Source organism: Haemaphysalis longicornis, unplaced genomic scaffold (genome assembly GCF_048455015.1).
Source record: "Haemaphysalis longicornis isolate Haplotype H1 unplaced genomic scaffold, Haemaphysalis longicornis Haplotype H1 scaffold_8, whole genome shotgun sequence".
In the NCBI taxonomy this organism is placed as follows: domain Eukaryota; kingdom Metazoa; phylum Arthropoda; class Arachnida; order Ixodida; family Ixodidae; genus Haemaphysalis; species Haemaphysalis longicornis.
In genome coordinates this window covers 2,728,825-2,753,845 of record NW_027526445.1, presented here as the reverse complement: position 1 = coordinate 2,753,845, position 25,021 = coordinate 2,728,825, and the positions used below count along the sequence as shown (strand labels likewise).

The window sequence follows — 25,021 nt, the reverse complement described above, 5'->3', positions numbered from 1 at the left end:
TAAACCAGCCCAGTTTCCAGCACAAGTCCTGCCACCACGGCCAACCACCGTCAAATCCAGCATGCATAATTGCGTTGCGTGGTGTACACCGCAGGGTTTCTGGTAATCAAATCAGTATAGAAACACTCACCAGGGCGCACGCAGCAAAGAGCATGCGTGGGGCAGGTATTGCATGCTAAAGCTGCATTACGAAGCTTCATCTTCCTTCTTCTCGCGAATGCGCACCTTCCACGCGTTTCTTGTCACCCAAAACAAACAACAACTACGAAACAGGATACCAACCAAAATACAGCATGGACATATCAGCGAGGCCGGTCCCGTGAAGCTGATATACGAACGCGGCTGTAGAAAGAAGCCAAGCTACGAGGCGTTTCTTAGACTGAGCAACAGGGCTAGGGGCTCTACAAATGGAGCCGTCATCACCTTTCCCTCCAGGGTCCACTCGCGGAGGGTCTTGATGGTCGGCGGGTCCTCTTGGCACTCGGGTATCCAGTCCAGGGGCTCGACCACGTCGATCTGCATGCACCACCACCAAGACAACCCACGACAGGGCCCTATCAGCGGAGCAAATGTGGGCACGACTCCAAAGCAACGAACAGACATTGGAGGACCTTCGCCAATACTTTTGCACAAGTGCCAGGTGACCTAGAAGGTGATATACTACAGGCAGGCTTTGTTTCTTGTTTTTGTATTTCTTTTGTTCCGCTCATTTTTCTTAGCTTTCAATTTCAAGTACGGGAGCGCATATATGCAAAACTTCAAAGACTGCGAATGAAATGCAGTAGTAAAATCTGACAGCAACTTGAATCAGATATTTCTGAATAGCAATAATAAAAATTGACCGCAAATGAAATCGCATATTTTTAAATACGAGTAGTAGGAACTGCCTGCAAATTAAACAGAATATTTTTGAATAGGAACACCTTCACTTTAGTGTGTAAACCGCTTCCAAAGCAGATACAAAAGAAAAACTTTGGCAGCCAGGACTCAACGTGTATGAGGAGTGTTCGTGTACTCATAAGGAAATCGTACACACATTAAAATAAACAGTTAGGAGAATATGCCTAAGCAGTGGAACATATATTCTGCATGCATTGCTTGGAATGAATAGAGGTTCCTCAACATGCTGTGAATGCAGGAGGGATACCTAACATGTCCCTCCAGTCATAGAAAAGAGGCTAGGCATGCTATCGGCTTGCACAACCTTACTACAAGCCATCAACTAACGTCTCAATTCCTCACTCATGGCATTGCCTGTAAGTAGAGGTGGCTTCAGCTTATAAATTTACCTCAACTAGCATTCAACTGCAGCTAACATACACCAGAATTAGTTGTTTTGCACAATGGTTGCACTTGTTGGACTTTCTTGCGCAGCTTAGACGTCACGCGGGAAAGCCATCCCCATACCCCAGGCAAGATGACATGTCATCACCCCGATACAAAGGGGAAACCAATAGAAATCATCAATCATCATCATCAACCGTGTGGTAAAGATTGAAAATTTGCATGTCTGTAGCATTTACGGCTCTATTTTTCGCTTTTTCAGAAAACATTCAAAAATTTCTAAGTTTCAAATGATCACAACTACGGTGCCGATCGAATCAAGACTGCACATGAGGTATTCAGAGTTTCATATGTTCGCACACCTTTGAGGGTAAGGCCAGCCCCAGGCATGCCTAGTGAGGACCCCTTGGCAGCATAGAGTTTCACACAATAACAACTAGAGAGGAATCTGGCGCTGCGATCGTCTGCCTCAATGAAGGTGATGGGTAGTTCTGGATTCAGATTGGCGCTCGATGGCTTGCGCAAGTTACTACAAATTGCAGGCAGTTTTGCTTTCGTTTTGGATTTGCATGAATGCATTTGCCTACGCGAGGTGCTGGAAGAAGCGATCAAAAATACGTTTCTCCTTGAACTGCATGCCGCGCGCGCACTGACGCCGCCCTGAGTGGAATGTTTTATAACCAGCGTTGCAAATTGGGTGGGTTATCAATTCATTGCCGGCACAGCAAGCACGAAAACACAAATGATGGCACTCTGTGCGGCGAAGTTGTCTGCGAATTAGGAGTTGCGGCGCTGCTCATTCGGCACAGCAATGTCTTGTCTAAGCTGACGACGGTTGCGAATCGCTTGGAACAGCCACACCTTCCATGCGAATGCCGGCTCCTATGGCGTAGACCAGCAGTACCGGCGGCTGATAGGAACGCAGCTTGATGAATGTCACTAATTCAGGCAAGAATAACTTCTCCAAAGGTAATCAGTTTCTTTTTTTTTTTTTTTTTTTTATGAGCACAAAACTTTTCTCTTCCTATTACAAACCACCAGCGCCGAAACTTTTACAAGTAGTTTTTAAAAAAGTCCGCGTCTTGCTGTAGTTGGCGGCAAATGGCAAACCTGCTCCACAAACCTCCTCGACTCCCCGTCTGCTTTTTATTTAAACGCGCCGTTTTATTTCGTACAAAACCAGTTTCTCGTCACTAACTTTCTTGTTCGTCATGTAATTTACAAACGGAGAATGGGGCAATCGGAGTTTTTTTTTTTTTGTCATGAAACACAATTTGCATAGCCAGAGGCCCGTTTCGATCCTACGCAATCCGGATCCAGAACAACCGGCCATCATTCCCATCAAAGCGTTTCCCCTGTAGTTATTATTGTGAGAAACTCTGTGCTTTGCAGTGGACTGCCAAATGGTCATCAGAGATACTGCTCCCTAGCATTGCGAACATTCCAGGGGAACATGCGTACCTTCTTGACCGTGTTTGCCTCTCCCCTTTTCGCTCCTTTGCTTTCCCACAGGGCCCCCAATCTTTCATATTGTCACGAAGCCAAGGACAACGCAGTTGTCTTGATGGAGAAGCAAGTTTATTGGAGCGAACTTGTCCTCCCCTAACCACTCAAAAGAATACAGAGGCGGCAAAGCAGCGGTCAACAAAGTGACTTGCATCGGCGAGCGTCGCAGAATCGAATGCCACGGCGTCTGCACTGCAGGCTTTTTACCTTTCGGCACGAGTGTTTCTGTTAGCGTCGATTCACATCCAGAACATTGTAGATCACAGACGACTATTCTGGGCTAGCGACGTTAGGGCGAAACAGTTTGCTTATCTGAATGTGTTAGCCCGTGCGGCATAAAAATAAAGAATGGAAGACGCGCTTTGCTTGGAACGCAGATAACACAGCCGGGCGTGGCCCGGCAGTAAAAACAAACAATAAATAATCAAGCCCATACATGGTTCGCGGCAATATATAACTTTAACCCTTCTACTGACCTCACATCAGTAATTGGGGCAACTACCTGCACACTTCCTGCCCCGCCCAAGCACACAAGTTGCTGCTTCATTAAGGGGGGACACTGGTCTTGAAGACATTTTTGTTATTTCTTGAACCAATCTCCTTGAAATTTGCACATTTAGTGTGTTTTAACATCCTGAGCACAAATATGCAGTCAGTTTTCATCTATATAGTTTAAGTTCAGAGTTTTGCAACATGTTATGTCATTCCATTTCGGGCAATTTTTTAATTATCTGCTTATGATATACTTGAACAATTCTTGTTCCTTTGTGCTCTTGAAGGACCAGTGAGTGCAACTATACTATAGCACTAATTTTATCACTGTTTCTGCAATTGCTCTAAACTTATGAAATGTCAGGTCATCAATTATCAGTGTTTTCGTAAAACAAAATGCATAAAAAATTGTACTAGTACAAAGAAATTTCATATTTTTCTGGTTTTATTGCACTGTTCAGTTCTTAAGCTTTCAAATGCAGCAAGAATGACGCAAATCTGACCAGTACATCCCAAGATATTGTACCCGACAGTTGACCTCATGGGAAAAAAACTGGTTTTGAGAAAACAAGGCACGAAGTTCGGAAATGCAGGGAAAAATGGACATTTAGGCAACTTCAAATGGTGACAGCTTTGTAAATACCTATGGTACAGCTATAATATTTTGCAGGTACATTCTTTGGGAGCTGTAGATTGCAAATAAAATTATTACAGAAAATTGATTTTTTTGCAAATTGTTGGTCCTCAAGACCAGTGTCCCCCCTTAACGAACTCACCCCCCCAACCCCCCCTCCTACAACCCGGTGTAAAAACACTATTGTGTGCATGTCATGCCATCTACTCAAAAGTCACAGATGCACATATCTAGATCCTCTCAGGTTAATTTCAGACAACAGGTGAATCCCATATTTGTTTACCCATGTCACTTCGTCTTGTTGCACCAGCACGGCAACGTAGGCCATGGCAAGGCAAATGCGAAGAAAGCTGTGAAGATAGCCTCGCTACCTGTGTGTAAGCTGCCGGCTGCAGCTTTGTGTAGCGCGTCGTTTTAAAGGATATCACGCTAAAAGCTTTTCCATAGATCTGGAAACCTTAATTAGCGCACAATTTTTTTTGTAATCAGTTAGGTGTTGTTTTATTTGCATTCCATACAACTTTTTTTTACTGAATAAAGTAATCCTGAATAAAAAGTTCGCATGTCCTGCAAAGCATGGCTAGCATATATTTCCCACTTATTGAGCATGAAAAAAAAAAAAAAAAACAGCAACCAGTGAGGACCAGCCATAAATGAATAAAAAAAAACTCACGAGTGAAAGGTTTACGAACCATTTTTTTTCTCTGTCCTAGCACTGCTACGTCCACCCACCAGTGTTTGACGTCCTTACGAAAAAAATTAAAGGAAGCTGTTTTAAGAGCAGTGTTCCCCTTAAAGGAGTACTGACACCAAATTTTGATGCCTAAAAAATGATATAATTGGCTTCAGTAGTTTGTACAGATGCCTCACAAAAATTTTTGCAGCGATCCGAGGCCGCAATCACATCTAAAATCGATTTTGATTGTCCAGGCCGCGAGCTTCCACAAATCGGCAGCACTAGCGAAATCGCTTTCGGCGTGACGAAACATTGGCCTGTGTGTCTGGCCGGTTCAGGGTGACGTCATATAGTCATTTTCAGAACCGGAAACAATATCCTGCGCTGCTGTTGTCGGAGGTATTCGTTTGGGCAGGAGACGTGGGCGTAGCTGTGTGAGCAATGCTTGTAAACTTTGCGTGTTTGACGTCTTTGCTCCTCAGTTCGTGGCCGGCGCATGGTGTTCCCTTGTACTGGTGCCGAAAACTGCGCGCTGCCGGCACCGTGCGGTGCGCGTCGCCGAGCTTGCCAGAGTTGTGCTATGGCAAGCTCGCGGAATGCGAAGTACTGCTCGTGGAAGCCTGTCCGAGCAAATCGACGACGACACCAAGATGCATTATTTTCCACACGACGACATGCAGCGCTAAACGTGGACTGAGTTAGTGCGCGGCGGCGGCCGCAAGAACTGTCGCCCAAGCCAGCGGGCTCGCGCAGGTGGCGCCATCTTTTGGCCGCTCGCCGCACCGCGGTGCCGGCAGTGATGGGTCGGAGGGCCGAAGCTCCGCTGCCGGTCAGCGTAGGCTTACCATCGCGGCAAATATCTGAACGCCACTTTTAAATTCAGCGCTGATAACAACCCCTAGCACAATTTTTCAACACACTAACATCTACTTTCTCGCATGTGGAACTTCTTTTGCACGATCAGATTGATAAGAAGAGTGGCGACAAGCTGTTGCTATCACAGTCTGCGCCGGTTCGAGCCGCAGTGATATTAAAAAAACGGACGACGGCGAAGACATTGCCAGCCTAATCGCCTGGCCAAACAAAGTTGTTCTGTCTGTCGGGTGGCAGCGACTCATCTGAGTCTGATGATTCAGGCGACATGTCGACTGCGCGGGCGAGTGCTGACCATGTGCAATCCTAGCAGACGCTGCGGCGAACGTCCCTGACGTCACGGGTGAGACCGTGACGTAAGGCTGGCCCGCTAGCAGGCTGGCCTTCGAACAGCCATTTTCCCGCGCGGCGACCAAATTTGAAACTGGTTGCAATAAACATGCTATAATTAATTAATTCTGTGTTGGCGGCTGACGGCTTTCGGTTCGATTTTCGTAATTACTGGGCCAATAGGTATTCTTTACAGCATAAAAACTGAAAGCGAGAAATTTCGTGTCAGTACTCCTTTAAGTCAACTTCACTGCAATTGTTTCCTAGTAAAGAGTCTTTAGGGTGGCCTCCTCCTTCTAGGAGTCCATTGGCACGGGCCGCGTCTTCTGCCCTTTCCACCAGCTTGCGCTGGACGTCGGGGGAAGAGCTGGCCAAGGCGCTCTCCCAAAGCTCATAAGTGTGGAAGGGATTGGGCGGGTCAAGTGGGCTTTGTGTACAGCCACCGACCATATGAGAAAGTGTTCCAAATTCCCCGCAGAAGCGGCACAAACGGGGACACAGGGTGGGGGCTATGTAGTGGTTTCTGCTAGGGTGGGGCTAAGTATTAGTTTGCAGGGCACGAAGTATTCTATCGTGGCCCTTGGGTAGTTGCTTGTGCGGTGGGGCGTACGTTTGTCTTTGTAGCCGATAGTGCGTGGTAATCTCATGAAACGAGATTAGAGGAAGCGGACGCAGATCTTCTTCTTCAGGTGCTTGGTCGGTCGATTCTCGAGCTGCGAGATGGGCAATCTCGTTCCTTGAGAGTCCAATGTGCGCAGGCGCCCAGATTAGATCACTTTTCTATTCGGGCAATATAACCGGACTGATACCAAAGCAGGGAAGTCCTGGGGTGTTTTATTATGTACCCTTGACAGAGCACTACACAACAAGCCCCATTTAAAGTCCCATTCACTGCCATACGCAAATGCATTGCCAGCAAGACACCTTTCCAAGGGGGCAATAATCAGCCTTACCTCAAAATGTGAAGTCCCTAAGGCCTTCTAGTAAACACCTCCAAAAGAGTGCACATATCCCTAGATCATGTTTATCAAGAGTCGACTTTCACTGCTGGGCAAAAGTGTCTTGCTGAGAAGACATCTTTCCAGGGGAAATATAAGTGGCGATACTAAGATACAAAGGACTTATGCCTTTTATTAAACCACTTCTCGTATCCGTCAGTAGCACGACACACCAAGCATTACAGACAGACAGAGCGGCTTCCTGGTTAAGAGGGGTCAGTGGTCTTGAAGACCAAAAATTTGCAAAAAGTTGATTTTCTGTATTGACTTTATTTGAACTCTACAGGTCCCAAAGAATGCACGTGCAAAATATCATAGCTGTATCACAAGTATTCACAAAGCTGTCGCCCTTTGAAGTCACCTAAATGACCATTTCTGCCTATGTTTCCAAACGTTGTGCCCTGTTTTCTCAGAACCAATTTTATTCCCACACGAAGTCAGCTGTCGGGTACAATATCTTATGATGTACTGGTTCGATTTACATTTTTGCGGCATTCGAAAGCTTATGAACTAAACAGTGCAATAAAATCACAAAAGTACAGAATTTTTTTTTTGCTGGCACAAGATTTTATGCAGTTATTTTTACAAAAAAAATTGGTAATTGATGACCTGACATTTACGAATTTTACAGCATTTGCAGAAACCATGCTAAAATTACTGCAGTGGTACAGTTGCACTCCCTGGTCCTTCCAGAGCACAAAGGGATAAAAGCTATTTGAGTATTTCATTTGTACATAATGAAAAAATTGCCCGAAACGGAGTGACATAACATGTTGCACAACTCTAAACTTACACCCCGTAGACGAAAACTGACTGCATATTTGTGCTCAGGATGTTAAAATACACACAAAGTGCAAATCTAAAGCACATAGGTTAAAAAAAATAACAAAAATGACCTCAAGACCAATGTCCCCCCTTAAGTTTATGAAGAAATACTCCCGTGTCAGAAAGATGCGCGGGGTCCAAAAGCAAGCGGCCAGAAGAGCACAGAGGAGCGTGTACCCCCCAACCACCCACCTTCTCGTCGCTGAAGTCCCAGGTGATGTCGGAGCGCGGCTCGAGCCCCTCCATGGAGAGACCCAGACCCCGGCGGCCGCGCTGCTTCGAGGTGGGGATGATGTCGCGCATGCCCTGGCCCTGCTTGCCCAGGCCGCTGCCTGGCGTGAAGCCCATGCTCGCCTGTGAATAAGAGTGAAGGGGAAGAGGGGTCACTACTGAGATGGTCTGCCTGTCTTACTCGTTCACTTCGTTTTCTGCTTGTTCTTTAAAGGAGCCATGAAGAGAAAATACAACTTCGTTTAATTTGAAAGAACTAGGATTCAGTATCTCACTCGGCTCCATTACAGCCACAAAAGACGTTTTTTTAACGAAAAACAAGCAAGAAGTATTTAAGAACTTTCAAATTTCGCGCCACAGTGACGTGTTATGAGCAAGAATGACGTCATACGGTCCAACAATAAAACACATTTTCCAGTGCGTTAAATGCACGTTAGCATTTACGTGATGCGGTTAGCATTTACGTGATGCACGTTAGCATTTACGTGAAGCAAACACAAAGAAAGCGCATGAAACGGAGAACGGGAGATAGCAGAGACAGTGAGCGAAACAGGCAACGCCGTTCCGTTCACGAGGTGGCTACGCTAGGTGGCGAAAGTCACCTAGCCAAGCCAAAGACACCAAGCCAAGCCAATCTGGCTCTCTAGCCAGTACGTAAGCTCGCTCCATGGCTCGTGTCCGGTTCGGCCGCAGGTAATGCGCGATAGCCGGCAGTGACTGTGGGTGGTTTTCTTACGCTGATTGTTTTGTTATTTTTTCCTTTATTTTCTTGCCTGTCTGTTCTAGATGCTCCGCGCTGCCGTCTCAAATTGAGGAGCGCCGGGCGTGATGGAGAAACGGATCGCTCGGTGCGCTCGCCATTTTTGATCACGACTATAGGTCGAGGTTCTTTGGTCACGATTATAGGTCGACCCTCAATTTTTAAGCACATTTTCGGAAAAAAAAAGGTCGTCCTATATTCGAATAAATACGGTAACTGATATTCCCAGTAGCCCTCTGCACTGGTCTGCACGACGCTAAACTAATATGCACCAGTTCCGGTAAAAAAAAAAAAAGGCCCTACAGAAGTCGACACCAAAACAGGTTTCAACCCATTTTAACCGGCCCTATAAGCAGTAACTTCATTACGCTAAAAATAGGAATTACGGGACATTGAAACTAGACAAAATACTCCATTTATTTCTTTTGCATATTTAATGAGTCAATTTATGCATGCGCTACTTCATACAAGTAAAAAAAAAATATTGTTACAACTTGAAATGAACTAATGTCAATTTGAAATCAATCTTCACATATCAACGTTTCTCCTTGTAAGTGGTCCAATAAAAAACTTCACCACTACTAAGCTGCATAAAATCCAACCTCCTTACTAATGTTAGCACGGTTGGCTAATTCTATAATTTTCAATTTCTAAGCACAGAAAAAAAAAAAAACACAAACAGATTGAGTTACCAAGCTTAATGTTTCACTCCCTTTGCTTCCCCCATAGCCAATACGTCACCTCTTGATGGCGTAATCTCATTTCCACACAGAGATGAGGTGGACTAATTTTTTAATAATAGTAGCATAAATTTGTATGACTCAACTTGCATTAACACAAAATATTGATAAAAAATGCTACAGGTAAACAGCATCCACATCGCATTGGCCTCAGGAGATCCTGTACTACGTCGTCTCCAGTCTCTGTACAAACAACGCCTTCAGGCAACCCCCAAAACTGCCCTCTCCAGAGGCAATCGAACAGTTGACTACTGTTTGAACCTCATCAGAGCAAGCCAAACTGGACTTACCATGAGCTTCTTGGACACGCTGCTGTAGTTGCCTGCGAGAAAGGCACAAACAAGGGTGATGCCGTTAGAAGCAGAGTTACTTGATGTAGGAGTTGCGAAACTCCCCGCGGCCCCATGCATGAAAAAGTGGCCCTACGATTGATCCACTGTTTTGGATCTTGTTTTACAGTGGCGGCATCTGTTGGTGACCAAATAAACTATACAATGCGGTTCGCTGCTCAGCGATCTGGGCGAAGAATGGTATTTGAGTGCTTACGTAAATTTGTTGGGCTGATGAAGCCCAACATGCACAACCACGCAAGCGTTTCATGTTCATTCGAACCAAGAGTAGTGAACAAAATGTGGTTGTTTCCTCTTCCATAGGAACCGGTAAAACACGAAAGTGAAATGTGCATTCACAGGACCAGCTGAATGTTTATTGTGCATCGATAGGAACTTGCACGTCGCTATTTGTATTTCGTCAGAATGGCACCGTTCGACGCGCCGGAGCGTTGCGCAGGGTTCCTACGGGCTTCAAAAGCAAAAATTCAAAGGTTTTCACCGACTTTCAAGGACCAGAAAACACATTTTCAAGGTCCCCATCTTATGTTTCATATGGAATTATTTATAACTTTTTCAACAAAATGCCAAATTTTGATATTGCCTAATACATACCTAAGAATATTAATGCACATTTAGATAGGCGGTATGGGTTCATGAATGCACCCCCAGCTTTATTTTATTTTCATAGTTTATATTTAGAGGTTTTTCTTTTTTCTTGGTGTTTTGCTGAGGCTGCTTGATTTCAAAACTTAGTTAATGTTGCCTGCATCTCCTGCTTTGTCAGCAAGAGTATCAGCTGAAATTAACTCAGCAAGTGTTGCTGCAAGGCAGGATGAACTATGTACACGTCCACCATTTGCACGTAAAAGCAAACGCAGATGGATCGTATGAGGCACAGCAAACATGCAATAAAAGGCCGTCCACAGACTAGATGGAACATGCAAGATAGAGAACAGAAGCCGGCTTTCACGGGATTGTATCGTCACATGAATTATATTGAGGAGTGCTGCTCCCAATGTTGCCTCGTAATAATGAGAATCCACAACTCGTAATTTCACACAATACACTGAAACCTGATTGTTACAAACTTTCTTCACATTTGTAACACCTCAAATTCCCGACGACCACTTCATATTCTTGTGAAAAGACAGGGCCATTGGTTATCTCCAGAAAAATCAAGGGTTTTCAAGGACCCTTTAAAAATTCCAGGACTTTCCAGGCCTTGAAATTGACCCTTCTAAATTCAAGAGTTTTCAAGGTTTTCAAAGACCTGTGCGAACCCTGGTTGCGTAAATCCGACTGAAACCACACGCGCTCGCAACCGTCCGTGCAAACGAAAAGAAACAGGTTGTGAGCAAATCGTTTGGTGAACACACGGTCCGCTGCAGCAAAAGGAGCAAAGGAGCAGCGGACCGGGTCGCGAGCGCGACATACGCAAGTCGGCTTGCTTCTCCGCAGCTTGCACTGCGCATCCCCCATACACGTAGGCGCTGGCATCCAGGCGCCAACTGTCGGCGCTCATTAGCGTCATGATGCAGCTCCCGTGGCCTCCGCGATATTAGATATGGCCGCTTATAAATGACCGTGTCCTGACCAAGTTAGGTGCAACGAATTCAGCTCAGCAGTGAAAAATAGGACCCCGAACCTTTTTCCCCTGCCATGCTTTACTCATTCTTGCAAACAACAGAAATACGTTAATTTTGTCTCGCAAAAAAAAACAAAAAATAAAAAATCATTGACAGCTTGTCTCAGCACAGTTTCTGGTACGACGAGCAATGAACTGAGGAAAGTGGCTCTCATCGACGCCGTTCTCTCACCCATTGGAAGTTCAGTTTTGACCTCGTCCTTGGCCGTAGACTCGTGCGAGAACCTCTGGAACTTGGTGGCTGCAAGCGAAGGGAAAAAAAAATAAAAAATCTTAGAAGAACGTGGCTCGCAATGTCAGACTCATTTGAAAGCCAGTTAAAAATAATTGCAGAAACTCCCACGTACGAATAGTTGGATAAATGCATAAGCTATTCAGATAAATGCCAAAATTATAAATAAATGCGTGAGCTGATCTACATTAATTACACTTGCCCTTGCTACCAGACACAAATGCAATGCTACGGAGATGTTTTTTTTCAGCGGCAATACAATCAATCTTGTATGACAGTAGGAAGGGCACAGTATTAAACACCTCTATAAAACCCCACGTTCCCTTATGAAACACTACAGACCAAGTCACTTTAATGTCAGTTTCACTTATGCACGCAAATGCATTGCTTCAAAGACATTTTTCCTGAGGTAACACAAGACATTTGACACTGAGGTATAAAAACCCGACTGCCTTTTATTTAACATCTCCATAATATTTATTCCACGTGACCTTTAAAGTAAGCTTCAGCACTTTACCCAGGAGCACTGCTGTGATGACTATTTCCAGGGGCCATATAAGCAGTTTTAGTTTCCAGGGGCAATATAAGCAGTTTTAGATGGAAATGTGAAGCCCCTAGCGTTTTTATTAATATAATTTTCGTGCACGACAAAAGTGTGATGCATCAAGCGTTGCAGACAGCCAGACTGGCCTCTTCATCGAGTGCACATCGAAACGCTTACGCATGCCTTGGAAACGGCCTTGTAGCAAAGGCAGCATAAGTGATTTTTGTGCTCCTGCCAGAAAACTGGCATCTAGAAGTTTACAAGCTCCCACTGTTTATTAAGTTTGGAAGGGTGCAGAGGGCAGACGCTTTGGCAGCGAGGGGGTCAGTTGTCCCCGATTTCAGAAAGCAACGACGCAGAAAGTTGGGTTAGGTGGTACACACTGGAAAGCCACAAAGAGCACAACGAACGAAAGACAGACAGGAGGAACACAAACCAGCGCTTGTTCGCTCCGTCCTGTCCGTCCTTTGTTCCTTGGGTGCCTTTTGACTTTCCATTAAGAAAGCACTCATAACGGCTCACATGCACCCGTTGAAACGATCGCGACAAAACAGCTTCAAAACGATGGCATAGTCTTCACGCATTTCCGTAGTGCAGTCTACGCCCTTGATCCCCACAAATTAGCTGTCAAGTGCACTAGTGTTCGCTGAACGACATCCCAGCCCTTGAAAGATGAAGATGAAGTTTTTGCGTTCATCCTCACCTCCAAACGTGCCTGCTCCTTTGCATTTCCGGTTGTTTTGCGCACCAGAGGGCTTGCTGTTGTTGGCTGCAACAGGAAGACGCAACGTTATTTTATTAATAGACAGCTAATATAGAAAACACACCTGGGCTATGGTTTACCCGTACGAATCATCTATTTTCAAACGAAACCATCAATCTGGCTACTAATGTGACTCCTTGTCAAAGCTAGAGCACCTACACAGCAAACTTTCACCAAAAGACTAATGTGGTTCGAACAAAGAGATTTGCTTCCGTCAAACAGAAACGTTACCAAATAAGAATCAGCTGTAGCGAGGTGTCTAATAAGACAAACTTTATTTTCTGCTGTCCGAGTGGTTTGTTCCAGCACAAATGTAGTGTACGTGGATTCCAACTCCGATGCGGTGCACACGGCACTACTTCAAATACCTAACTCCTGATCACACAAACAACTCGAACGAGGTGTACCGTAGCGAAAACTCCCAGCGCGGGATAAGCCCACTGGAATGAGGCGGCTCCTGCACGCACGCACGCAAGCTCTATCTCTCTCTCTCCCTTTATCTCTCTCTTTTTCTGCTCGACGATACCGGGCACAAGACCTGAAAACACCATGTGTTGTTTCCGGTCGCGACACCAACTGCTATAATTGTATCTCAATGGTCCTGTCCCAGCCCTTCAATACATTGGTTTTTTTACCCATTTTAAGCTTAATATTGATGATTTTGTTCGTTCCCCCACACCAATTTTGCAAGTTGCAAATATTCTCACACTTTCTGAGCTATTTCTACCACACCTCCCATTAAAAATGCTCGCAAATTTGCCACAAGAACCTGAAACATGGGCTCGCATTTTAGGCTTTGGTCTTTTACGGTAATAAAGCGATGTTTACTACTACTTCAGTGTCTCAAGTAGTTGCGACAGCACGATCCCTAACCACCAACCCTACACGAACACTCCTAAATGCAGCTTAACACCGTAAAGTCTGCCCTAAACACTTCACTCCGTCTCACACATAGTCCTAAACACTGCCTCAAGGCTTGCAACGAATCCAGCAACACTCAACACCAATGTTTCAGCACTCCTGCAGACAGGTCAACCCCCCCAACACCACAAGCTGAGGGACAAAACCCATTGCGCAAAAAGAAGCCAATGTAAGTCAAGACAGGTCAAGCCAAGCCACACGGCTACACACAGGGGGCAACCCCAACCAACCACCACCACACCACCAGCGCCGGGTCGATGCAGCACGACGAGTTAACGACGAAGCACTCGAACACAGAAGCGTGCCGACGAAATGAGTGAAGCGTTAACAACAAGCACGCAACTCAGGTAGGGGGATGGAGGGGACACCAGAGACACAGACGCCCGGTACGCGGAGAGCAGGAACCGGAGCAGGGAAAGTGCACACAGCACACGGGACGACCCCCGTAATTGCAGCTTCACAAGTGGGTTTCAGGCTCTGCCTTTCACCACACACCACCAGGTTGCCACCGCCACACAGCCCACACGCAGCGCTCTTACCCCTCTGGCGGCTCCGAGTGGCGGCGGGTTTTGGAGGGCTGCTGCTGCTGTGCTCGTCGTCGTCGTCGTCATCGTCGCTGTCCTCGTCATCGTCACTGCTGTTGGCCCTTTTCGCGTTACCTGGGGCCACACACACACGCACGCATACGCACAAGCACACAGCCTTTTTCGACACCCTTTTTAGGTTCGCTGCCTCGCAAACAAAACACAGCAGTCTCCTCTGACAGCATTTGCCATAGCGAGGAGTGGTGGGCTACAACACGATCAATGCCAAAGTGTATACCACATTTACTCAATTGTACCACGCACGCTATTTTTCACACCAGGAAAAACAGGAAGTTATGCTGATACACCCATTTGTATCGCGCCAAAGATGACTTTCATCCCTACTGAACTACAACGCACCGTATATGTCCTTAAAGATGAGCTGCATTCCGAAAACCTGCGTCACGGTAATCCTGAAAACGGATCTGAGCAACCGAAAATCCTTCCATCTACAAGAAAAGGGGGGGGCCATCAGAGCGAACAAGCGGCTCCTCTACGTTCTTTTTTCCCGAGACATTTATATTGCAAACCTTCATTTTGCTTAATGCAAACAAGCATACATCATCCCCTTCGGAATGTCAGCAATGACAGCTAATCCCTCACACAAGCTCAATTTGTACACCGCTCTGAAGTGCACAGTGCTGCTTTCAAAAACTATTGAACAATTTATATTCACTCTGCGCAAGTAATCAAAGAAAAGCTGCCTCAATAAAGGTGTGCAATTATCACCGGTCATCTGCAGATGTAAAAAAGGGGTGCACATAAAAAATGCAGCCAATAAATTCCTGCTGGCAACGCACGGGATACCACAAGGCTCTGTTTTGGGGCCAATTTTATTCGCACTGTACGTGAACGATTTACTCGATTCCATAGATAAAGGCCAAACCATATTTATGTGGATGAAACAGTGGTTCTAGCTGCACGGTCGACCATTGACAAATAAGAAAAAATTGCCAATAGACAACTTGAAAAAATTGTAACCTTAAAGAAAAGCAGAGAAGAAATTGAAAAATTCCAAACTACAGTTGAACCCCTTTATAAGAGACACGTACCGGGGAGCAGTTTCTGTCTCTTATATGAGATGTCTCTTATAAGCAGGGAACCATTTTTTCACTCACTAATCAGACCCTAGTTCAATGTGGGCACCGTATGACTAAAATAAGCTCAAAAGAACGCTACAGCATGTTGCAAAAGATCCATTCTAATTTATGTTCGGCCCCCAGAATTTATGAAACAGTTCCGAATCTTGTTTGCTTCATGACTGTATTTACACTGTATTTTACAACCGATTCTGCAAACGTTTTTTTCTTTCCTCGTTTGTGGAAGATGAATCGTACATGCTGAGTTCACAAGCCTGATAAATAGGCAGAGCACACAGCTTCTTCCGCTGTGTGCTCAGGCTATTCATTATGCTTGCAGGACTCAACATCTGCGATGCTTCTTGATTGGGAGCTGTGCGAGTGGGAGAACCCGCATGTGCGATCGCACTCCATCCAATAGATGGCAGTAAGCTTCAACCACTTCTGTAAGTTGCATTTCCATTGGCAGGGCTTCTCATCGTCATTTCATAGCTGACTGAATGAACCACTGTGTGTTATGAAGTTATAATAAATAGCGACTGCAGGCATCTGTCGTCCACCTGTGCTTCCAGGCTGGAAGCAACTGCAATTAGTGACTGGTGGCAGTGCGTCTGAAGTTAAAATGTCTGTTACAAGCGAGATTATTGATTAAAGTTCAAGGATGACTTGTCCCTTATAACCAATTTTCTACATCCAATGTCTGTTATAAAAGAGGTCGATTTAATGGGAAAGATAGGGCAGCCAACCATGTGGGTCAACAGTGTCTTATACCCATTTGTCTCTTACATCAGTGTCTCTTATAACGAGGTTCAGCTGTAGTAAATATCTCGGCATTACCCTAGATGCCTCACTGCGCTATAAAGAACATATAAAAATTGTCTGCAGCAAATGAAGCCATTCTTTCTTCATCCTTCATCTGACACGCTAACATTTTCCCTTATCAAAGCTAAAAGCCATTTATTTCGGGGCCTTCCACTGCCACCTAGCATACTGCATCAAAACGTGAGGAAATACTTATCATTTGTATCTTGAACTGGTTATTACCCAGCAAAATAAGAGCGCTGCAAATTACAACGTTCTCTGCCTGCACAACTCATCCAGCATAACTCTTTATTAAGCCTCTAGAAATATGGCCCTTCTTACTTGCACGCAATTACAAAATAGCTTGTGTTGCCCAGAACATATTATCAAACAAGAATCGCTTACTATCCTTAGTATTTTTAACACCGCTCAGAAAAAGAATAATTCAATCAGGCAACAACTTTCTATGGTACATAACTGTTATTGTAAATGGATTTCCGCGGTATATTGGAGCTAAAATATGGAATACTATACCACTTAACATTAGACAAAGTCAAAATTATTCAATTGCACTCAAGAAGTACATACAATGCAACAATCTCTCATCGCTTATCTATTGCTGAAATTTTACTTTCATAACTAGCGGTGTGTGAAGTAAAATGTCTTTTTTTCACAAGGTGTTTTTCATGTTTTCTCTAAAAACCCTGTGGCTATATTAAGCTGAGCTCACTAGCCGGCATATTCCTTTTTGTGACATAATCCCGATTGCAAGGTTTCCAACCAGTGACCTGCACAAAAAACTTCCTACCTTCGGTGTCATTTCGTCACATTCAGATCGCCTGCTTTCAGTCAATCAGGGCTCATGGGGATTGGCCCCTTCGAAATGGACATGAAGTGGACAAAAGTGAGAATTCTGCCCCTGGGAACCTCTCAAGGTTTTACGTCACCAAAAGTCTAAGTTAGAAATCTGTAGTCCTTAAAATATGCTGAAACTTCCTGTTATTGTTGCCAGCCTGAATCCTGTAACTAGACAAATCATTAATTGCCCCTGTCACCAATACTGTCGCCATTTTACAAGAACTCACTCTAGCCTTTCCTACTCAGAAAGCTCAAGTCCAGATTCGAAACTTCCTCCAGCACCGCCCGGTTTGTCTCAATGACCAGACACACCAGCTTACCACTTACCATCTTGACAGGGGTGTACCTCAAGGATCAATCTTGAGACCCTTACTTTTCAATCTGGCAATGAGATTGATATTACGCCTGTTTTTTTTTCAATACACCCCATAAGCGATGATAGCTCCTTCACAAGAATGAGCAACAAAAAGAAATGCCCAAAATATCAGGGAAGTTGTGGCCCCTCAATGGCTACTTCATGTTGTTAGCAATGTCAAAAACCTTGGTCCAGCTAGAGTATCAAAGCTCTTCAAACCCCCCCTGCCCCACACACACACACAACTACGGGAGCAACCATACAGCTGCAACGACGACTTCTTAGAAATCCCATGATGCTGAGTTATGGTTACTTACGAAGACACAAAAAATCACAAGCAAACAAAAATTGCAAACCAAGTTGTGGTGATAAGTGCATAAGTCACCCATCCTTACGCCTGTTGGATAAAGAAGTCAGCTTGCTACATTCAAAGCTGTGAGAGTGTCAGGGTGGCCAAAAGATTGCAGTTGTTTATTGATGTATACGTAGTCACTGCATGCGACCAAATGTACGAGTATGTCCATGTTACTTTGCCTAACAAACATTAGTTGACAGTCAGCGCCTATGCTGCCCGTCTTCCCGTGTCCCTGTCTTCTTAGCGCTCCACCTTACCAACTAGCTTGAGTTTCCCTACAAGGCAAACCTCTTCCCCGCAAAAACAACACCTTTCACCGCAGTTCACAGAGCAAAAGAACAGCTGCAACACATCGGCCGCTCGGGGCGTCACTGGCGCAACTCAAAGCCAACTCACCTGAGGCGTCATTTCCGCTTCCCCCCTCGTCAGTGTTGCTCTCTTCCTCATCCTCTTCCTCCTCCTGTCCCTTGGCACCTTGCTCCTCTTCCTCTTCCTCGTCATCATCCTCCTCCTCTTCCTCGTCTTCATCACCACACAGCTTGGGCATGGAGTACGTCTCAGGCCGCTTCTTGGGCGCTGCGAGAGTAGGTACACAACAACAAGGCTCGGACAACACAGATCGAGGTCCCCTGCACCCTACTCCACCAGTACCTCATGGTCTCTCTCTCTCAATGCAAACGCATTATGAGCCCCATGATGCGAAAAACCTGAAGTTATGACAAGATGATAGCCGCAAAATTCCACCTGCCTTCAATTAAAAAAAAAAAAGGATGAAAAAACAAGTGGCAGGAACACATAGGAAAATCTGTCAATACAGCCCACACATTACGGCTTTTCAGGTGCAGTTAAGTCTGCCAGCGTGCATTGAAAATAAAAGCATTACCGTATTTTCGCGCACATAACCCGCCCCTGCATGTATTCTAACTCCCACTTTCCGCCCACAGGAAAAGAAAAAAAAAAATCCTCGCACATTGCCCGAACTTTCAATACAGGAAAGGCTGCACCAAAGCTACTCCTCAAGCAACGCATCACGTACTATGTAGACAGAAAAAGCGTATATTTAGCAAGTAGAATACACTGACTGCGAGGCGCAAGTCACAACTCACTAACTGTCACTGCTCTCACTAGAGCTATCACTTGAGCCGCAGTCCTCACTGTTGTACACAAGGTCATCTTCAGTTCCACCCATGTTGTTAGCATTTGTTTTATTTTAGTTTTCATCTTGTGTTTTTTTTTCTTGTCCTTGTATGTTTTGCGCAATCGCCGCCATGAAAGGCTTAGTGTTACTGCAAAGGAACTTCACGGCAGAACGGGCATTGCCGTGAAGCTGCACCTAAGGACAAACCCCACGTATACTCCACATCCCTACTTTGCCACTGAAATTCTTGCATTTTTGGTGCGGATTATACACGCGAAAATACGGTACGCCTTGCCTGGCAATACTTTACAGCTAAAATGTGCTTGTCATGCTAGTTTTATGAAGCTACGGTAAAACAGGTTTGTAGCTTCTCAGTACGGAGTTATGAATGGTGTTCAGACTGCTTACATGTGCACTCAAGTATTGGCCAATAAGACGGTGACATCTGCCATCAAACGATCATGGTCAATTCACTACAATGCTGTGTGCCTGAAGGTAAAACAAATAAATTAGCACCTTCAAGGTAAGAGAAAAATCAAAAGCAAAGAAAGCAGGTAACACAAGTGGGTGATTTTAAAACGAGTTTGCTAGGCCTATAAAAAAATGGAAGGGGGAAGGAGTTAAAAACATTGGCGTTCTGGTCTGCTCATCACCTCTACTTAGCCCAAATTTGGCTCTACACGTTGTCCCACAATGATAATCCTTCTACTGGACCTTGTAGCCGTGGTGTGCATTGAATGGCCACAGCTTGTGAGTCAGACATACGTATTGACAGTAATAAACTATGGATACCCAGAGTGCTGTGTCGAAGCTGCAGCATGAGACTTTAACCGAATGGTGACGGCCATTGACACGGCCTCACTGGCACTACTCGGTAAAGATGCTTGGCCTGCAACGGGTATCAGTTCAGTCATGTGCTGTTCTGTGTTTCTTACCCTTCCTTCCTTAGCACGAATGCACAGATTGTTATCGCGCATCCAAGAAGAGATGCCATGGCTCCGTTAGCTGTTTACGTGCTTCCCTACAGCTCAGTGCCATGCACTTGTTACCTGTACTATGAGGATACATTGAAATGCGGACAACAGAGCGCATGGCCTTCGGTACATACAGCGCATCCTGGCAACAAGTTGCATGTGCACAGTAGGAATAAGTTACGAGAGTTTGTATCCGACCTTCGTATGGAAAGACTATTGTTCATCAACTGAGCCCTCTGAACAGGGCCACTGCCACTTTTGGTGCCCATTCAAACTGCCGTTGTTTAACTTCATCACTACTTTATTTATCGTTTGCCGAGACACTGCAAAAAAAGAGAAAAAAAGAGAGAGGAACATTCCCAAATTTTCTCGCAAGTAACGCCGCTGACTTGACTTATCTCGGTGGTGAAGATAGATTATGGTAGCGTGAACAGCCACCAAACATAACGGTGGCCCAAATCAGAATGCTCACACACCAAATGATGGTCTTTCCATACGAAGATTGGACACATGCACTGAAAGCCACGTGCTCCGTTGTTCATATTTCAGTTTATCTCCACACTACCTTTTTATCCTTTCTGTATCCTTACTGACGTTCACGCCTTCTGGACAGTACAGTTCTTGGTGGACCATGATCTTTAATGGCTGGCTTGCCTACCAGATTGGCCACAGGGCTACCACTCCACAATTCTATGTGCCTGCTTTCACTCCAGCCTCCTTAATGAGATTGATTTTTAAATTCCACGTGTACCTCTCCTAAAGTGCTTTCGCAAATGTAGTGCATGTGAGTGTATGTGCAGGTACGCAGTATGGAGCAAGTGCGTTGCACGCTTCAGCCCATTCATAACTTGCCTTTTTTTTTTTTTTACCAAATCAAGACCCAACAGAAAAAAGTAAGTTTGCAAACAGAGTTTGCCAACTTTTCGTCGTCTTATTTTTGTGAGCCTTTGAGTCTTCTCGTCTTCCAGTCCTTCCAAGCTACATGTTCAGTAAACCAGCCCGATTTCAGCTGCGAAGTGATGGTCCCAGCAGCAAAAGCAGTCTAAAACACTTCGTGGCACGGTGCCTTGAAAGCTGCAGTGACATTACGACAAAAATTGACCTTTGATCTTTTTTTTTTTTTTTTTTTCATTTTTGAGACCAAGGACAAACAACATTATGCAGCGCTACCTGACGTAGGGGTGCTATCTGATGTATTCTTATTGCTTGTTTTTTTTTTTCTACGTTTGTTTTTGTGATTCTGTTAGCACCCATTTATATTATGTTTGATGTATGTGACTGCTCCCCCCTATGTAATACCCTCCTTATTCGCCTTTAGGGGTACCTGAATAAATAAATAAATAAATAAAATAAATAAATAAAATAAATAAATAAAATGGCCAACTGCTTTCTAAAACGCCATTTGGTATTGTTACCTCCCAAAAAACGATAGCTGATTACGCAAAGTGATGGAACAGCTTGTTAAACTTGTTGTACCCTTGTGCTGCAAGGGGTTCTGCAAGCAGGCCCTTCTTGGACCAGTCTTGGTACATGTGCAGAAACACTCGTTCACAGTAAACACACAGGTCACAACAAAAACAACAGAGCAGGGTGGTACCTTGAGCTGCCCGGAAAGCCGGAGCCTTTCTGGGGGAGTCGTGGTCGTTGTCCGTGTCATCTTCACTCGTGTCTGCAGGAAAATAAGGAAATTTTCGATCAAATGCCCTGTTCTTGGTTGTTTGTTTTTTTTTTCCCCACAAAAGTGGCATCCGAAATTCTAAACGCCACCAGCAATATTCATACTCCTTGCTTCCAAAAGAATTTCGATACTCCAAGAAAAAGTTGATAATTTTACATGTTTTGCTAGACTTTGTTTATTTTTGCGCCAGATAACGTAACACACAGTCGCCGATTTCTTTTTATTTTTTTTTTTCGCCAACAGCATGGGGTTTGAAAAGCCCGCCACATGGGCTACGAATAGAAAGTAAACTTTTTGAGAAGGAATCGCAATGAAGCAACACGGCGTTTGAGAGTGCACACTTGACACCACTGAGCTTTGTCCCAGTGGCGGAACTGTATTAATTGTGATTCCTAGTAGGCAGAATACAAAACAAAAAGATATACGCCAAAGAAAGCGTTTGAGTAGCAGCGTCAGCTTTAATACGCGACGCGATAAACGCTGCGGCAACGCTGTAGAGAAGTACTGTAACGCGGACATTACAAAAGACTACGTTTATTTTCGGCTTCGAAGTGCTTGCAATGAGAAACAAGCGTTATGCTTGCGTTTAGCTTACTAAATCGGATGCAATCACGACTGAATGCCGGCAACGGCTTTCGATACAAAACGGCGGCGTTCGCACCTTTAAATTCGTTTAATTTGCGACGCCGCATCAACGCGAACGACGCGCGGTACGATAGGCGTAGGTAACTTTAACGACGAGCAAATCTGAATGCGCAGTACTGTTCCGGCCGATCGGGCAATCCACTTGAGAGCCGTTTTCGAAGGGCGCTCCCGTTATCGCGGCCAGGAATGCATCGCTACCGCGTCGGCGAGCTGACACGCACACAGGTTGGCCATCCACTTTCGTATTGCACTTACCGGACAACATCTTCGGCTTGAAAGAGCTCATCGCGGAATGCTACCGTTGGACTCCAGCGACTGCGGCTCCGATTCAAACCATTAACTTCTGAGCAACCGATTCGCAAAGAAGTTGAACCGCTAAACGCGAACTATGGCAACAAACCGCTCACGCCAAAGCAGGGCGCCGCCATGTTTTCTGTTTCTCTCTCTCTCTCTCTTTCTAAACCATGGAGTTCTAAACGCTGCAGCTTGAAGCGACCTCGGGTGAAGGGCTTAACGCGTGTTAAGCGAATCACTGCAGATGCTAAGTTTCCAAAGTTTCTAAGCGTACATTTAAAAGAAATCGGATAAAGTTGTGTTAATACGAACAGAAATACTTCTGAAAAAAAAATGTGTATCCACAAACGCGCCAAATTTGAAAATGTCGATTTCTTGGTTTCTTGTTGCGGTTAGAACATTTTGCGTGCTTTTGCGTCTTTGTTGCCCGTAACAATTTTAGTTTCGGGAAGAAAGTATATTAGCATCCAGTGGGTGTTACATTTCCCTACTTTTCTTTTGCCTCCTTTCCTTTATAATATGACCCCCCACTATCTGATTCTGCAATTGGAAAGCGTGCGTAGAAATGCAAGTAGATTTTGCTGGCGTTATTATTATTATTTTTTTTTTTTGCACTGCAAAATGTGTGTATGCGTGGCTTCGAGCAGGGAGACAAAAATGTTCCTCGTTCGGCAGCATGGAAGCCTCGACTCGCTAGGACCAAACATTGAAAATAATGCGAGACAAAAAAATCCCGGGCCATCTCCACTAACGTGCCTGCGGCTTGCAGTGTATAAGTGCATTCTTGGCGCCCTGGCGTTTTTGCCAATGTCGATAAGGCCGTTGGGGGCGTATACAGCTTTGCTGTAAAAGTCTCTTGTCTTTGAAGCACGGAGCGCTCTGTAGCGCGAGGCGTAAACGAGGGTCCCGGTGTTTTCTCTTTTTTTAGTGCGCGTTACGTTCTAGCGGGAGGCGTAAACGAGTTTACCGTTGTTTTAGTACCGTGACTGCATGAGACGACGCTTACAGCGACGACATGAGACGCCGACAGCCTCAGCCCCCAAGGGGCTTAATTAACATAGGAAAGAAAAACGACGCTATCGAGTGCACGCGTCCGTACGTGTATTGCGAAATCCCATGAATATTCACTACCTTTCGGGAGTTAAAACAACGTTCTTCACAACCCAAATGAAGTTGAGTGAGTTATTAAGAGAGCTGTAGCTTACAGTGTGTACCGAGTGTCCCGTGTGTACCGGGGACCCTACTGGGCATGTGCGCATTCGTTGCGGTAGGGTGGCGGCCAGTCCTTACAATGCCCGCGGGAGTATGCGCAGTCGGATCCTGGTACTGATTCACACAGAACATACGGTACACACGCTAGGCTAAATTTTCTTTTGCCTTTTTCCCCAGAGTAAAATTGTGCATGTTAACTTCAAGAAAATAAACGTCGCTTGGCCTCCGTATCCAAGATCCACTTGCCTCTATCATTAGAGAGTTTTAGCAGTACGTTCGTTACGTTGCTACCGTTGCTACCGGGTTTACCGAGACCCGACTGCGCATGCGCGCGTACGTACCGGGTTCTTTCCGTAGAGTGAGACGGAAAACGTGTTTTAGCACTCCGTAGCGTCGTACCGTTCGTTCCGTGTGACGGCTGATTAGCCGAGTAGTTGCAAAAATCCGCACGCTAAAAATACGTAAATAAACAACGCAGTTTCCCCTAAAGCATTGCAAATCTAAAATAAATCGCGCTCGGCCGGACGCATTGTGAGGCAGGGGCAGCGGTGGCGGCGACGGCACCAGAGCGAGTGCAGGTGACGACATGGTCGCGCGCCGTTCACGTGGAGGAATGGCCTTGGCCTTGCCCGATTGAAACGCTAGACACATGTACGATTGGTACACGCGATTCGTATGCGACTGATCGTTACGACTGTCACCACGACTAGTCGTCCGCGTGAATTTGAGACACATGGCCCGATGCGGGTGTGCGATGCCTCGTCGGCGCCGCTCCGCCCACTGTTTTTGCACCATGGTCAACTACGACGATCGCTGAGCTGAATTTGTAGATTCCGCGGGTTTGTACGCAAGAAATGGATAAAGCAGGCAATCGTGAAGCGTTTTCTGCATCGGAAACAGTCCGCGCACACGCCGGTCGCGCCTGCCAGCTCGGCACACTCAGCGGCTCGAACCGGCGCAGACCACGGTAGCAACCGCTTGTCGCTGTTCTTCCGAATCAATCTGATCACTAAAACGAAGTTCCACCTGCGACAAAGTAGGTGTTAGAGTGGTGAAAAATTGTGCTAGGGATTGTTCTCAGGGCTTATTTTAAAAGCGGCGATCAGATATATCTGCCGCGATGCAAGCATATGCTGACCGACCGTGGATGCCGCGGCGCGCGGTGCGGCGAACGGCCGAGAGATGGCGATACCTGCCTCGGAAGCATCGAAACAGGCTGCGCAGATGTCTCGGTCACCGATCGCTCACGGCAGTTGTAGCTC

The 25,021-nt window shown here is 45.5% G+C and overlaps 1 protein-coding gene across 2 annotated transcripts; it reads right to left on the bottom strand.

Moving 5' to 3' along the window:
• Positions 1–345: 345 nt before the first annotated feature.
• LOC144150009 (uncharacterized) lies at positions 346–22,703 on the bottom strand. Of its 2 annotated transcripts, XM_077681778.1 has the most exons (9): positions 22,509–22,703; positions 21,528–21,599; positions 18,215–18,394; positions 14,326–14,445; positions 12,806–12,871; positions 11,499–11,567; positions 9,640–9,671; positions 7,811–7,972; positions 346–516 (listed from the first exon to the last, which is right to left on the bottom strand). In XM_077681778.1, exons 1-9 carry the CDS (start codon positions 22,537–22,539, stop codon positions 361–363), a joined length of 888 nt encoding a protein of 295 aa, XP_077537904.1. In that variant the 5' UTR covers positions 22,540–22,703; the 3' UTR covers positions 346–360. The 2 variants fall into 2 exon arrangements, with proteins under 2 accessions (XP_077537904.1, XP_077537906.1); XM_077681780.1 differs by lacking the exon at positions 14,326–14,445.
• Positions 22,704–25,021: the final 2,318 nt, after the last annotated feature.

Bases quoted from the DNA above. Each gene is read 5' to 3' on its own strand.
- LOC144150009 (XM_077681778.1), bottom strand. From the start codon at position 22,539: ATGAGCTCTTTCAAGCCGAAGATGTTGTCCG. The intron at 9,672-11,498 runs GTGAGAGAACGG...CCTTTCTCGCAG, and splicing joins CAAAACTGAACTTCCAATGG to GCAACTACAGCAGCGTGTCC. The intron at 517-7,810 runs GTGGGTGGTTGG...TGGTGCATGCAG, and splicing joins GGGACTTCAGCGACGAGAAG to ATCGACGTGGTCGAGCCCCT.